This window comes from Scyliorhinus canicula, chromosome 9 (genome assembly GCF_902713615.1).
Source record: "Scyliorhinus canicula chromosome 9, sScyCan1.1, whole genome shotgun sequence".
Taxonomy (NCBI): domain Eukaryota; kingdom Metazoa; phylum Chordata; class Chondrichthyes; order Carcharhiniformes; family Scyliorhinidae; genus Scyliorhinus; species Scyliorhinus canicula.
In genome coordinates this window covers 188,790,639-188,806,628 of record NC_052154.1, presented here as the reverse complement: position 1 = coordinate 188,806,628, position 15,990 = coordinate 188,790,639, and the positions used below count along the sequence as shown (strand labels likewise).

The 15,990-nt window shown below is 46.4% G+C and overlaps 1 protein-coding gene across 5 annotated transcripts in view; it reads left to right on the top strand.

Moving 5' to 3' along the window:
* The window catches only part of LOC119971962 (growth arrest-specific protein 2), a 181,558-nt gene that overhangs the window by 102,087 nt on the left and 63,481 nt on the right, over window positions 1–15,990 (top strand). For all 5 annotated transcript variants that reach the window (XM_038808331.1, XM_038808333.1, XM_038808332.1 and 2 more), the window contains one exon: window positions 5,553–5,691. In XM_038808331.1, coding sequence (XP_038664259.1) covers window positions 5,553–5,691 — 139 coding nt within the window. The remainder of the gene's footprint in view (window positions 1–5,552; window positions 5,692–15,990) is intronic.

Here is a 15,990-nt window from a genome sequence, read left to right as displayed (position 1 = left end):
GTTCTTTAATTTATAATTTCCTTGCCGTATCGGTTTTTAGGCTTTTTTCATGTTACTACGATCCAATTGGGAGCAGCATAAAAGATGTTAAAGAATGGCTCCAGACCTGTGGACAGCTGAACCCTGGGCTAAAAATTGGGATTAGGGTAGTGACCTCAATGAATAAAAGTTGATGGACTAATGCCAGGTTGGGCAGTGAGCATTTGAGTGGGTCTGTCTGACTTGGACTTACCAGGACAGGGTCGGGTAGAAAGCAGAAAATCGACCCTATCCATGGTACAGTTATAAAAAGTCTATTTCATACACTGCACAAACAGAACAAAACTGAAAGTATATTAGAAAAGTATATGGGGGTGACACAGTGATACAGTGGATAGCATTGCTGCCTCACAGCACCAGGGACCCGGGTTCAATTCCGGCCTTGGGTGACTTTGCAGTTTACACTTTCTCCCCGTGTCTGTGTGGTTTTCCCCGGGTGCTCCTGTTTCCTCCCACAGTCTGAAGATGCGCAAATGAGGTGGATTGGCCATGCTAAATTGCCCCTGAGTGTCTCCGGTTAGGTGGGGTTATGGGGATTGGATGGGTGAGTGGGCTTTGGTGGGGTGCTTTTTCGGAGGGTCAGGCAGACTCGATGGGCCAAATGGCCTCCTGCGCTGTAAGAGTTCTTTTACCAACTGAAGCAGGCCCTCAATATCCTCATCCCGATGAGATATATTTAGGAGGCACAGTTTCATAATAAGGGCTCTTATTTTCTGAAGACATAAGGAGGAATTCCTTCTCTCAGAGGGCTGCCAATCTTTTGGGATTCTCTTGCACAATGAGCAGTGGAGGCCAGGTCATTGAATACATTCAAGGCTGAGCTCGACAATTTTTGATTGACAAAGGACTCAAGGGTTAATGGGTGGCAGCTAGGAAAGTGGAGTCAAGACCACAATCAGATCAGCCACAATCTTATTAAATGGCGGTGAAGACGTATGGCCTACTCTTGCTCCTAATTCTCTACAGAATACCAGATAATGACGTTCACACATTCAGTGACATTTTAAAAATCATTATAGTAGGTGATAAATCAACAGACAAGGTCCGTTCATTCTCCCTGACCTGGAAGAGAATAAAAGGTAATGAAGATGGCGTCGTAACAGATCATTTTCAGGAGCATATGCCTTATTCCCTTATTTTTTTCTTGCCGTTTTTTCCTGAAATGCCTGGCTCCACTCTACCTAGAGGCATGGCTCAAATTAGAAATTCAGCATGAAGGAATTGCTGAGCGAAATGCATGAAGTACCAATCTGCTGTGTCTCCCTGATTCTGCCATTCTAATGGATAAGAAATAACGGTTCTAAACTTCAGCTGCTGCGAAAGTCAGAAAAGTGTTGTGTCAGCGCCACATGTCAAACCACATTTCTGTTTGCAGTCAGCAATGGAGTCAGTCATTAGACAGATGTTAAAGTTCATTTCAGAAATGGGTCGAATAATCATTTATTCAGACTGGAGAAGTGTTGAACAGGGGATGTAATAAATTGTTGCCCTAATACTGTACAAACAATGACTCGCTCTTTTCAGGTCTGCAATACCTATTCAACAACTAATGGCAGTGCTTTCACATGGATTAAAATTGCTAGATTTATTCCATTTAAGATTTTCCGTTAATCCAGCAAAATTTAGGTTTGATATTTAAATGGTTATAGTGGCATACTAAAGGAATGGCAGGTGTTTCTTCCATCATTCTCAAAACTCAGCAAAAACAGACTGGCTGAGGAATTCAGCGGCATAATGCCCAGTTTTCAGATACTAAACAGGAAAACATGGCCTGTATAATACTTAACCAACAGTCCTTAAGGAGCCTCTGATTCAACAACCGACAGGTCAGATCTAAGCTTTGTAGTCCTGTCACATCCAATCATGAATGGTGGTGGACAGTTATACAGCTCACTGGTAGGGGAGGTTCATAAATATCTCCATCCGCAATGATGGGGGAGCCCAGCAACATCACTGCAAAAGAAGCTACAGCATGTGTAACAATCGTTAACGAGTGGGATGCTCAATGTCAGCCTCCTCTGGAGATCCTCAGCATCACAAATGCCAATGTTCAACCAATTTGATTCACTCCACGTGATATCCAGAAATGTCTGTAGGCATTGGATATTTCATAGGCTATGGGCCCTGACAATATTCTCGCAACACAACTGATGACTTGTGCTCCAGAACTTTCTACGCCCCTAGCCAAGCTGTTCCATTACAGCTAAAACACTGGCATCTACTTGGCAATGTGGAAAATTGCACAGGTATGTCCTGTACACAAAAATCAGGAAAAGTTCAACCCGGCCAATTAATGCCCCATCAGTCTACTCTCCCATCATCAGTAAAGTGATCGAGTCATCAACAGTGTTATCAAGTGGAACTGACTTGGCAATAACCTGCTTACTGACGCTCAGTTTGTGTTCAGCCAAGGTCACTCAGCTCCTGACCTTATTACAGTCTTGGTTCAAAAATGGACAAAAGAGTTGAACTCCAGAGGTCAGATGAGAGTCACCGTCCTTGGCATCAAGGCAGCATTTGATCAAATGTGGCATCAGGAAGCCCAGGCACTGGAGTCAGTGGGATTCACGGGGAAGATTCCCTGCTGATTGGAGTCAAACCTGGCACAGAGGAAGATGGACGTGGTTGTTGGATGTCAAATGTCTCGGGTTGGATTCTCCAGTCGCCGACGCCGAAACGCATTCGGTGAACAGTCAGAGAATCCAAATTCTTGACAAAATCGGGGCGCAGCCACATTCGCGATGCTCCGCCCCCTCCATTGCCCCGATGCTCCGCCCCCGACCAGCCGAGTTCCTGACGGCGCGGGACACGTGTAGTCGCATCCGTCGGGAACTCGACGTGGCGGCTGCGAACTCAGTCCAGCGCCGCCACAGTCTGGGGAGGGCCAATCCTCGGGCAGGGGGGACATATTCGGGGCTGGGAGCACTGTGGTGGGGCGGTCCGGGGCGTGCGAGTCGGGATTATTTCGCGAGCCGGATTCGCGAGCGTTTTCCGCATGAAACACGGCGCAGCCATGGACCCGGCAACTCTCCAGGCTGTGTTGGCAGCTAGAGCCGGGTGCTCAACGCTGCCTCCCTGCTAGCCCCCAGCAAAACAGGGAATCGGTGGCCGTTTTGCACCAGTTTTCCTGGAATAAAACGCCACCGTTCCCATGCCGGCATGGGGACATAGCCCCAGAATTGGAGAATCCAGCCGTTCAAGTCCAGGACATCATTACGGGTAGTGTCCTTGGCCACCCAACTTCATCAGTGACTTTCCTTCGATTTTAAGACCAGAAATTGGAATGTTCTCTGATCATTGCCCACTGTTCAACACTTTGCGACTGCTCAGATACTGAAGCAGTCCATGTGCAAATGCTGCTCCTTCTCTTGGATGATCCTCGCTAACAAACTGCAACACCTGGACAATATCCAGGTTTAGGCTGACAAGTAACATTCGCATCACACAAGTGCCGGGCAATGTCCATCTCCAATAGCAGAGAATCTAACTGCTGCTTGATATTCAATTGCATTACCATCACTGAATTCCCCACTATCAATATTTTGGGGGGTTGCCAGTGACTAGTAATTGAATTGGACTAGCCATATAAATACTGTGGCTACAAGAGCAGGTAAGAGACTCAGAATCCTGCAGTAAGTAACTCACCTCGTGACTTCCCAAAGCCTGTCCATATGTACAAGCCACGGGTCAGCCTGATGGATTACTTCCCACTTGCCTGGAAGAGAGCAGCTCCAACAACACATCCAGAACAAAGAAGCCTTCTTAATCTACACGGCATGCACAAACATTCACTCCCTCCACGACCGACACACAATGACAGCCGTGTGTCCCATCTACAAGATGCATTGCAGGAACTTGACAGCACCTTCCAAACCCACGTCCGCTACCATGTAAAAGGACAAGGGCGGCAGACACCTGGGAACACCATCACCTTGAAGTCCCCTCCAAGCCACATACCATACTGACTTGGAAATGCATCACCATTCCTTAACTGTTGCTGGCTCAAAATTCTGTAACTCTCTCCCTAACATCACTGTGGGTATGCCTACACCACATGGACTCCACGGTTCAAGAAGTCAGTTCACCACCTCGCTTCCATGCGCAACTAGGGATGGGTAATAAATGCTGACCTCACCAGCAATGCCACATGAATGAATAACATAAAATGCAAGGGGAAGTTTTTAAAAAGAAGATACAGCCAGTTCGCGCAGGAAACTATCCTCCCTGGTCCCCTATTCGGCTCTTCTTCCTGATCTTCTCCACCCTCCACCTCATGATAGCCGCCCTCCCTCCTGATCACCTATCTCAATATCGGGATCATTCCTCTCCAGTCTAAGCACTCACTTCACTCCCACCTCTAGGACCAACCAGAGCACCAACTTCGGCAGTGCAGCAAATATTTAATGTGGGTGCTGAACATTAATTTATTCATCTGTACTCTGCCTGAAGGCCCCTTGTCTGCAAATGCTATATGCTGAGCCATTTTCTTGTCAGTTTACTTTTCTCAATCGTAATTTGCCACTCTTGTGTAGAATGAAAAGGCAGGTCCCAAGTCTACTTCAGCCAGAGGGGGAAACAAATCCACGCTGTTGGTGTTATTCTAAATCACGTACTAGCCATCTAGTCAACTGAGCTAATTGACCCCTGTGCAGAGTATGTTGAGCTATATATTGTAATTTTATCTCTTTAGTCATGGTGTGGAGATGCCAGCGCTGGACTGGGGTGGTGGGCACAGTAAGAAATCTCACAACACCAGGTTAAAGTCCAACAGGTTTATTTGAAATCACAAGCTTTCGGAGCGCAGCTCGTACATCAGGTGAAGGAGCAGCGCTCCAAAAGCTTGCGATTTCCAATAAGCCTGTTGGACTTTAACCTGGTGTTGTGAGACTTCTTACTGTCTCTTTCGTGGCATTAGTAAGCCTAAAGCAGAACAGATTTTCCAAAGTGCATTATTAAGCACAATACGAAGTAGAAATCTCACCTCATAGCTCAATAGTATCAAGCAGAAACGGCTAATGTCCAAGCTAATGCTGCCACTCAACCCCGAACTGGAGTGTGATTAGTGATGTTTCTGTGGGACGATTTGATGCAGCCACTGCTATATTATATGTGGTACTGAGTGGGATGCTCCTTGAGCTTATGAGTTATCTTAACCTTTCAATTGAAAAGACTGTGGTGCAATCATCATTAATCTGAAAATGAGGATTAAAATATGTGAACTATATTTTTTTCCCCAGCATGCACATTTTTGTATAATTGCTTCCATCCCTGTGGAATGCCTTTCATGTCAGTATCACTGATGTTTCAAAAGGTAATGCTAATTTTGGCCAGCATTGCACACGAGTGGAAACAATTAAATTAAAACTGTTCATTTTAGCACAGACAACTTACACCAACCCATATAATCAAATCAAGATTGAGCTAGCTTTCTAGCGAATTATTATTTTTTTCTTTGTGCATATCGGTTCATTTAACAACTCACGACATCTGAACTGCACTCCTTTGAAATCCAGGTTTGGAGTCGAACCATCAGGATTGGTCAAATTGGAAAAAGAAATTGAACAGGAAGAGTCTCACTCAGCACCTCCTCCGTCGCCATCGCCGACGAAATCTCCCGGAAAGAAAAGTGCAGGAAAGTTGCTGGATGATGCAGTAAGTAAAACAAAGCCAAAGTATCAACCAAAGTAACAAATAGGCATAAATATCTTCAATAGTTTAATTCAAAGTACGAATGGCATCCTCTCTGCTTTGGATGCTCATTCTGATATTCAAAAGTAATGAATCCCAGTCAGCTCCACATTGGGCTTGAAGACAGATGCACTATCCGAGATCAGAACATAGCAAACTGGAGATAGACTTTCCAGATCTTTATACAAGCAAGTTTTTTGCCTTGAGACTACATTTTGATTGCTAAAACTGAGACCATCTGTGGCCAAGGTGGTTATGATACAACCTCGAATGTTGAAAGTAAGTTCTGACGAGGTAAATGCCAACACACAAGGTCATAAGAAATAAGTGTTAGGATTGGACAGTAAGCTCATTAAGCAGCTCCACCATCAATAAGATCATGGCTTATCTAATTGTGGCCTCAATTCTACTCTCCTGTGTGTCCTCCATAATCCTTGACATTTTCTCAATCGAAAATCTGTCCAACATAGCCTTGAATGTATTCAATGACCCAGCCTCTCCAATACGGTATGGGGAAGTGAATTCCAAAGACTGACAACCCTCTGAGAGAAGAAATTCCTCCTCAGCTTAATCTGAAATGGGAGAACCCCTTATTTTAAGCTATACTGCTTAGTTCTAGATTCCCCCATGAGGAGAAACATCTCCTCTCACAGTCTGTCTTGTTAAGCCTTCCCAGAATCTTACATGTTTCAATAACATCAACTCTTATTCTTCAAAACTCCGGTGAGTATGGGCCTTTCCTGCTCAACCTTATCGCATAAGACATCTCCTCCATCCCAGAGATCAGAACTGCTTCCAATACAAATACATTACTCTTTAAATAGAGACCAAATCTGTGCACAGATTTCTAGGTGCGGTGTCACAAATTGCTTGTACAATTGAAGCAACACTTCCCTACTAGTATACTCCATCTGCCTTGCAATGAAGGCCAACGACCCCTCCCATACCTACTGCACCTTCCTATGCAAGCACAGGAGATGCAACACCTGCCCTTTTACCTCTTTCCTTATCACCGTCCAAGACCCCAAACACTCCTTCCAAGTGAACTAGTGATAGTATTCTGTATTCACTGCTCACACCGTGGTCTCCTCTACATAGGAGAGACTAACCACAGACTGGGTGACTGCTTTGCGGAACACCTCCATTCAGTCCACAGGCATGACTCTGAGCTTCTTGTCTCTTCTCACTTCAGTTCTCCGTCTAGTTCCCACTCCGAATTTCAAACGCAAGCTTGAGGAACAGCAACTGAGATTTCGACTCAGTATTCTATAGCCTTTTGGACTGAACATCAACCAACAATTATAGGCCATAACCTTTGGCCCCTCTTTTATTTCATGTTTTTCTTTGCTGGTTTAGTTTTTTTCTTGTTTCATTATTCATTCACACGCATCTGAACACACCTTTTGTTTCTTTACGATACCATTACCACTGAATTTGGTTTCGTACCATGAAATCTTCTGTCATTTAATTTCTCCTTCCACCCTATCACGGAGCTTCCCTGTTTGTTGTTCTTCCCCACTTTTTCTTGCTCAAAGCCGATTATATTTCTCTTTCTGATGGGCAGTCATCAACGTGAAATGTTAACTCTGTTTCTTTCCACAGATGCTACCTGACCTGCTGCGTATTTCCAGGATTTTCTGTTTTTATTTCTGATGAAGGGTTTACCTCTGAAATATGGGCAGCACGGTAGAACAGTGGTTAGCACTGCGGCTACACAGTGCCAGGGTCCCAGGTTCGATTCTCCGCTGGGTCACTGTCTGTGCGGAGTCTGCACGTTCTCCCCGTGTGTGCGTGGGTTTCCTCCGGGTGCTCCGGTTTCCTCCCACAGTCCAAAGATGTGCTGGTTAGGTGGATTGGACATGCTAAATTGTCCTTAGTGTCCAAAAAAGATTAGGAGGGGTTATGGGTTACGGGGATAGGGTAGAAGTGAGGGCTTAAGTGGGTCGGTGCAGACTCGATGGGCCGAATGGCCTCCTTCTGCGCTGTATGTTCTATATTAAGCCAGGAGCAAAAAAATGCAGATGGTGAAAATCAGCAATAAAATACATTCCACATATTTATGATAAAGTTAGACAAAGGAGGAGGAAAGGAAAAGGAGGAAACGTTAATAAACTTAGATGAAGTAGAGTGGGAAGGGGCTTGTGGCATCAACAGGTTGGGCCGAATGGCCCATTACTGTACCTTAACTTATTTGTGAAAAACATAAAATCCCCCCCCCAGCCCCCAGTGTTTTCTGATTTAATTTCTCTTTACAGATAGTGCCGGCCATGCTATTCCCTGTACAATTAAAGAGGCCACAGGCAGGGAATGCTGTTGCTCCTCCGGCTTTGCCATATTGTGATTTTAGTTGTAGCCTTGAAAACAGTTTGTCAGACGGGGCCGGGGAGTGCGACTGGAGCTGGGACACCAGCCAAGGGTAGTTGGTAAGTCCAGATGGCATGGAAGGAAATCAGGGAGGAGTGTGAGTGGTCACTGCTGATTGCCTGCCGTTGTAATATGCAGTCAGGAGGAGACAGGAGGCATCCATTCAGCCTGTCTAGTCCATATCACTCTCTGCAATAGCGGTTCAGCTAGTCTCTGACAGGGTGGAATATGGGAGAAATTAAATGACAAATTAGGTGGTGGATAGCCAAAGGGAGTGGTAATGGGGCAAGTAAAACACAAAAGATAGGTCCAGAAGAAGTGGGAATAATGGACAGCTTAATGGTTGCTTAACCGGGAACCATGGGGTGTTGGCAAGCACAAGAGTGATGGTAGTAGCTTTCAGTGGTACCTTTTGGAGACTGCTGTTTTAGCTGCTGTGCTGTGAGATAGCTGACCGCAGTATGCACCCCAGTAGGCTGTGGTTTGTCGTGAAACATTTTCAGAAAGGGGCCTGAAATAGAAGTTAAGATCCTGATTTGCAAAGGAAACAGGTTGAACACCAGTTTGAGGTTGAATGCAGGTTGTACTGAGCGCAGGACACCTTAACTAATAATGTGTACAATGCACTTCCATGATGGATTTAGTACAAGCACCCAGCACTGGATCCTTTTGTGCCAGAGAAATAAAAGTAAAGTTGCCACAAACCCAGATGACCATAGGCTGCTTTCCCCTTTGAGGGGGAGAGCTGACTGATGGTGAGGATCATCACACCTCAGGTGAGGGAATTAAGAAGACGGGGCCTTCATGAATAACCTCAGCCGACACAGAAATTGAACCCGAAATGTTGGCCTTGCTCTGCATCACGAACCAGCTGTCCAGCCAACTGAGCTAAATTCTGAAAAATAGGCCAAGTGCAAATTTTGCTGTCTTTTCCCAGTGTTTTCTCTGAAATATTAATTTCTACCTTCTCAATTCTATATAAAAATGACCTTCAATTACAAAGATTAGCATGAATCCAGATGTTTGGAAATTGTATCTGCGGTGAGAACTGTCTTTCGGCCTTCACACTCTGATCCTATCAGTTGTCTGGACAAAATCCTGCTAATGTTATCTCCAGATTTTAAACCTGAATCCTTCAATTGCACCAAGTTCTGACCTCAGTGAAACCAGAAATTAATTTTTGAAATCTTTTGAAGCCTAGCATGCGGATTCAGAATTTTAATACGTTTTACCTGTAAGTACTTACACCAAAATCTGGTTCAGATAAATCAACGATAAGTACTGGAGCTTGTTACTTATAATTGGATTCTTGCTGGTGTTCTTAGAAAAGAAATTGAATCCAAATGCTTCATACAGTTAAGTTTTCTGCACATGTGTCTGGAAATAAATGGGTCATGAAAGCCTTGATGTTATTGCCACTAACAGGGTATTAATAGTTTTTACCACTAACTAAGGGTGTCAGTGGTGTAGTGGCATTGCTACTGGACTAGTAACCTGGAGAACCAGGGTAATGGTCTGGATTCCAGGTTTGAATCCCACCATGGCAGATAGTGAATTTTCAATTCAATAAAAAAAATCTGGAATTAACCAGGAAACCATTGTCAGTTCATTAGTGTCCTTTTGGGAAAGAAATCGGACGTCCTTACCTGGTCTGACTTACCTGTGACTCCCGACCCACAGTTATGTGATTGACTCTTAAATTCCCTCTGAAATGGCCCAACAAACCACTTCAGTTCAATTGAAGTTAGTGGTGGGCAATAAATGTGGGCCCAGCCAGTGATGCACATATCCCCGAACAACAGAATGGTCGTTGTTAGAATCCTAAGTGCTGATTCAAACTGATTTAATTTACAGAATGTACACTTCAGATTGGGAATACTCAGAAGATTACTGGGTTAGCAATCCAGAGAATGTGAGTTCCAATCCCACAATTTCCCTCACCATTGTCCCCCACCCCACCCCCACTCCACTTGGGCCATCTCTTCCCTGTTTCTTGTTGTCCTTTGACACACTGCTTACATTTTTTCTCCCATTAACATATTCTGATCTCTTAATGTGCCACTGACACTTCTTAGCTGTGATCACCATTTACATTCCCTTTGTTTGTCTGTCCTCGACATCTCCACCTATCGCTGGCCCTCTATCCAGCCCGCTGCTCCATGCCTCCCCCTTTACAACAGCATAAATCTATCCTGTTTCCAGTTCTCTCTGGCTTTCACAAAGAGTGATCCAGACTCAAAACATTAGCTCCCTTCTCTCTTCACTGATGCTGTCAGATCTGCTGAGATTGTCCAGTATTTTCTGGTTTTGCCCGAATAGTGTGTTGGTGACCATGACATTGCATTGGATTGGACCATGGTACTGCAATGGTTTGCCCTTGCTTTCTGCAGTATGGCTGACCAGGAACCTCTTTAGTTCTTACACTTGCCATCAGGCATATTGACAGGCTGATGACCAACCATATTTTACATTGATGAGGTGCCGATTGAATTTTAGGTGGGGGGCTCTTTGTCCCTCTACTGCTAATAGACTCTCAGCATTAAGAAAATATTTTGACTTCTCTATTCCCAAATCTAAAGTAAATAATCTCACTTTCCCAGGCTGAACTTCACCTGTCATAGTCTTGACTGTCCCATTGCAACTTCCTGCTCTCATTCACTTATGCCTCATTAGAGTCATCTGCAAATTTACAAATGTAATTTGTGCAATGGAATTTTCTCATCCTGCCCATGGTGGGTTGAGTCGCAGGCAGGATTAGAGAATCTAGCGGCAGGCAAACATTTGGAAACCCGATGGTGGGTTAATAGCAGGTTGGTTAACTCGCTGCCTAGTGGTGTGAATACGAGTTGTTCATTTAAATGTCATGAATGCTCGCCAGAATCTCATCATGCTTTCCAACCTTATGTCACACCAAAGGGAAATTACCCGTCTGCCTCAAACCCATTTGAGAATATTTGGTGTGCACAAATCGGACCTCGGTTCGCTCGTTACTTCGAGGTGAGTGCGACATACATGGCCTACTTGCCATAGTGCTGCACCTCTCTTGTTGCGATGAATGCTGGGCCTGTAGGCTTTGTCTCCTTCTGCTCTTTGCTAAGGGTCGCGATTTTCCAGGCCCGTTCGCTGCGGCGCAGATCCTGTAATGGCCACTAAATTTCACGAGAAGCCAAAAATGAAATTTGTGCTGGAGAGAACTCTGAACGCCTTGAAGCCTGTTGTCTGTACGACACCTAAGGCCAGAATTGAATACGGGCCACTGGCACTGTGAGGCAGCAGAACTAACCACTCTGCCACCATGTTGCAATACTGATGAGTTGCTGTCATTCAATGGTATTCCTTGTGAAAGAAAGGTTGGAAACGTTTACATCACACACTTCAAATGAAAATTTAATACATCTCCCTGACTTCACGCACATGAATGTGAATCTCACAATTGGACATGACCACTGAGTGGGAGGATTGCTAAACCTTGACATAAAGGATTCTTATATACAAATTTCAATGTCTTTCAACCCAAAAGTGAAATCAAAATCTTAGACATCTGCAGCAGAGAAGGAGGCAGACTGCTGACTGCTACCTCCTGATATCTGTGATGACCTTGTCGAATATCATCATGTCGCCCAAGGCCTGGAGGTCTCTTGCCAAATAAGGGTTCCGGTTAAGGGACAGAAGCACTCTCTGCGGTCTGAGCAGCTGGAGTGGATTGGGTCACAGGGAGAAGGGAATGTAAGTGTCCTGAGAGGGAGCCGCCTGCATGTTCTGCTGCTGCTTACCTCCATCTGGGGGCCCCGCTCTGACTCCTGCAGGAAATGATGCACTTGGCGGCAGGTCAAGGTGCCTCACCCTAAGGTCTCCCGTATCTTGATGGTGCCCATCAGGGTGTGTGGCCATGGATGCAGAGCCAAATGCAAGTCCCACAAGGCCTGCTCGAAGTGCTTGCATTCTGGAGCCACAATATCAGACAGAACACGGCAGGACTCTTCCATCGCGCGCTCTGCTCTGATAATGACTGTTGAAGCTCTGCCCGATGTGCCACTGCCTCCTTTTGCATCTCCAGCAATGAGCTGGCAATCGTTTCAATAGATTCATCATCTGGCTGAGATTGAGGGGCTCGCTGGCGTCCAGGAACCGTTTGGGAGTCAGAGACCCGGGCTGTCCTTGACTCCGACTGCTGCATAGTCTTGTCAGCAAGATGTTCTCCAGAAAGTGATGATGTGGAGATGCCGGCGTTGGACTGGGGTGAGCACAGTAAGAAGTCTTACAACATCAGGTTAAAGTCCAACAGGTTTGTTTCAAACACGAGCTTTCGGAGCGCAGCTCCTTCCTCAGGTGAATGGCGAGGTATGTTCCAGAAACATTTATATAGACAAAGTCAGAGATGCTGGACAATGCTTGGAATGCGAGCATTTGCAGGTAATCAAATCATTACAGATCCAGGGAGAGGGATAATCACAGGTTAAAGAGGTGTGAATTGTCTCAAGCCAGAACAGTTGGTAGGATTTTGCAACATACCTCGCCATTCACCTGAGGAAGGAGCTGCGCTCCGAAAGCTCATGTTTGAAACAAACCTGTTGGACTTTAACCTGGTGTTGTAAGACTTCTTACTGTCCAGAAAGTGAGCCAGAGTCTAATCTAGAGCTGTGCCACACCGAGGCATGTGTCGCCGCTGGTGGAGGACGCTGGTGATCACTGTGATGGTCCTTCCAGAGCTTCCTCTTCGGACATTATCCGGGGTTCAGAATGTTCCTCAGCTGCCTAGTCGGCCTGAAAGTATTGGTGCCTGGAAAATAGAGAATAGAGTTCTGATTGATCGGCACGAGAAATATAAGGCTGCCTGTGTTTGTCAGGATTTAATGAAATGATCGATCTATGATCTGTACTAGGTTGCCGGTCTTGTGTTCTGCTTCTTCATGTAGCATAAGCTGCTTCCTTGATGTATACTCTGACAAATGAAGTTTCAGATTTGGAGATAGATTTACACATTTATTGAATAGTTAACAATTCTCCTACTTGAGTTTGACTCTCCTGCTAATCTTGCTGTAGTAACTCAGTCTAACTAACCAGTCTGCTCTAAGCCATGTGGTGGGTATGATGCTTCTGATCTGCCCCTATCTCTCTGAGTGTCGCCTGTGGAAAAGAGGAAGAGCATGGGCGGGATTCTCCTGTACCCGGCGGGGCGGGGGGTCCCGGTGGGACGGAGTGGCGTGAACCATCCGGCGTCGGGCCTCCCCAACCTTCAGGGGCTAGGCCCGCCCAGGAGTGGTTGGCGCCCCGCCGGCTGGCGGGATAGGGGCCTGGCGCCACGCCAACCGACACCGAAGGGCCGGCGCATGCGCGGGAACACCAGCACGTGCTGGCGTCATCCGCGTGCATGCACACATGGAGTCACTTCCGCACCGGGAATGGCGGATGACCACGGCCTCTGTTGCGGAAGGAATAGAATGTCCTCACGGCACAGGCCCGCCCGAGGATCGGTGGGCCCGGACCACGAGCCAGGCCTTTGTGGGGGCACCTCCCGGGGCAAGATCCCCCCGGGACCCCCCAAGAACCCTGGAGCCCGCCCACGCCACCAGGTCCCGCCAGTAAGGGACCAACTCCAATTTACGCCGGCGGGACCGGCACAGAACGGGCAGGACTTCGGCCCATCGCGGTCCAGAGATTTCGGGCAGTCCCGGGGCCCATTGAGTCGCGCCGGACCCTGCCATCCTCTGGGGCGGGCGGTGCGACTCACGCCATGCCGGTTTTTGGGGGGCGGGAGAATTGGGAGGATTCTCTTCCTGCACTAGATGGCGCTTCAGGCACAGTAACCAACCATAATCATCCTAGCTGTGAGACATTTGTATGTTTCCTGCAGCCATTCCTGGGATACAGGACATCCCTCTGCGTCTGGACTTTTCTGGTTAAAGCCGAGAAGGCCTGGTGGGTGAAGCAGGATGCTGCCATCTTCTTGCGGCTACGAGTCTTGTTCTCCTGGTTGCTAGACATCTGCGATGGTCTTCTGAAGACAGCTGGGCTGGAGAGAGTGAGATGTGTGTATTGTACTGGTGTTTAATTATGGCAGCCGGACCAATCTGCTCCCACCAGATACTTTGGCCTAATACTCAACTGCACATAATTAATGAACTTCTAAGCACTGAATCGGGCACGAGATCGCACCATTCAGGCCAGCGCCACTGAAACCACTCTTCACCGCAGTTAGTTTAATTATGAAAAATTCCATTCATTATTTCTTCACTCAAGTCATTATTCAAGAAGGGAGGAAGGGATAAATCAGTAAACTACAGGCCAGTCAGTCAGTGGTGGGGAAACTATTGGAAGCAATTTTGAGAGACCGAGTTAATCTACATTTGGAGAGGCAGTAATTTATAGAATCATAGAATTCACAGTGCAGAAAGTGCCCATCGAGTCTGCACCGGCCCTTGGAAAAAGCATCCCACTGAAGCCCGCGCCTCCACCCTATCTCCATAACCTAGGAAGCCCACCTAACCTTTTTGGACACTAAGGGCAATTTAGCATGGCCAATCCACCTAACCTGCACATCTTTGGACTGTGGGACAAAACCGGAGCACCCGGAGGAAACAGACACAGACGCGGGGAGAAGTGCAGACTCCACACAGACAGTGACTCAAGCCGGGAATCAAACCTGGCACCCTGGAGCTGTGAAGCAACTTTGCTAACCACTGTGCTACCGTGCTGCCCTCAAGAACAGTCAGCATGGTTTTGTTAAGGGGAGGTCATGCCTGACCAACTTAATGTAATTTTTCAAAGAAGTGTGTAGATGAGGAAAATGTATTTGACGTAGTCTACTTGGACTTCAGCAAGGCTTTTGATGAGGTCCCGCATAGGAGACTGATAGTGAACATAAGAGCCCACGGAATCCAAGGAAATTTGGCAAATTGGATCCAGAATTGGCTGAGTGGCAGGAAGCAGAGGGTGATGGTCGTGTGGTGTTTTTTTGACTGTGTCCAGTGGGGTCCCACAGGGATCAGTGTTGGAGCCCTTGCTGTTTTGGGTTTATATAAATGATTTAAATATGAATGTAGGAGGGTTGATCAGCAAGTTTGCAGATGATACGAAAATTAGTGGGGTGGTAAATAGTGAGGAGGATAGCCTTAGTTGACAGGATATAGACGGGCTGGACAGATGGGCTGATCAGTGGCAAATGGAATTCAGTCCGGATAAGTGTGAGGTGATGCCCTTGGGCAGGACAAACAAGGTAACAGCAGGACCCTGGGAAGCATTTAGGATCAGAGGGAACTCGATGTGCCTGTGCACTGGTCCCTTAAGGTAGCCGAGCAGGTCTATACAGTGGTTAAGAAGGCATATGGTATACTTGCCTTTATTAGCCAGGGCATAGGGTTTAAGAGCAAGGGGGTATGCTGGAACTGTATAAAACATTGGTTAGGCCGCAGCTAGAATATTGTGTGCAGTTCTGGAATCCACATTATAGGAGGGATGTGATAGTGTTAGAAAGGATGCAGAGGAGAAATACCAGGAAGTTGCCTGATCTGGGGAGTTTTAGTTATGAAGAGAGATTGGATAGTCATGGATTTTCTCCTTGGAGCAGAGGAGCCTTGGGGGGTGCATGATTCCGATGTCTAAAATTCTGAGGGGCATAGATGAAGTAGACAGGAACAAACTTTTCCCCTTGGTGGAGGGATCATGACCAGGGGGCATAGATTTAAGGTAAGGAGCAGGAGGTTTAGAGGGGATCTGAGGAAAAACATTTATACCCAAAGGATGGTGGGAGTTTGGAACTCGTTGCCTGAAAAGGTGGTGGAGGCAGAGACCCTCATAGCATTTAAGAAGTATTTAGATTTGCACTTGCGATCCCAAGGCATACAAGGCTATGGGCCAAGTGCTGGAAACTGAGATTAGAATAGTTTGATGTTTTTTGAC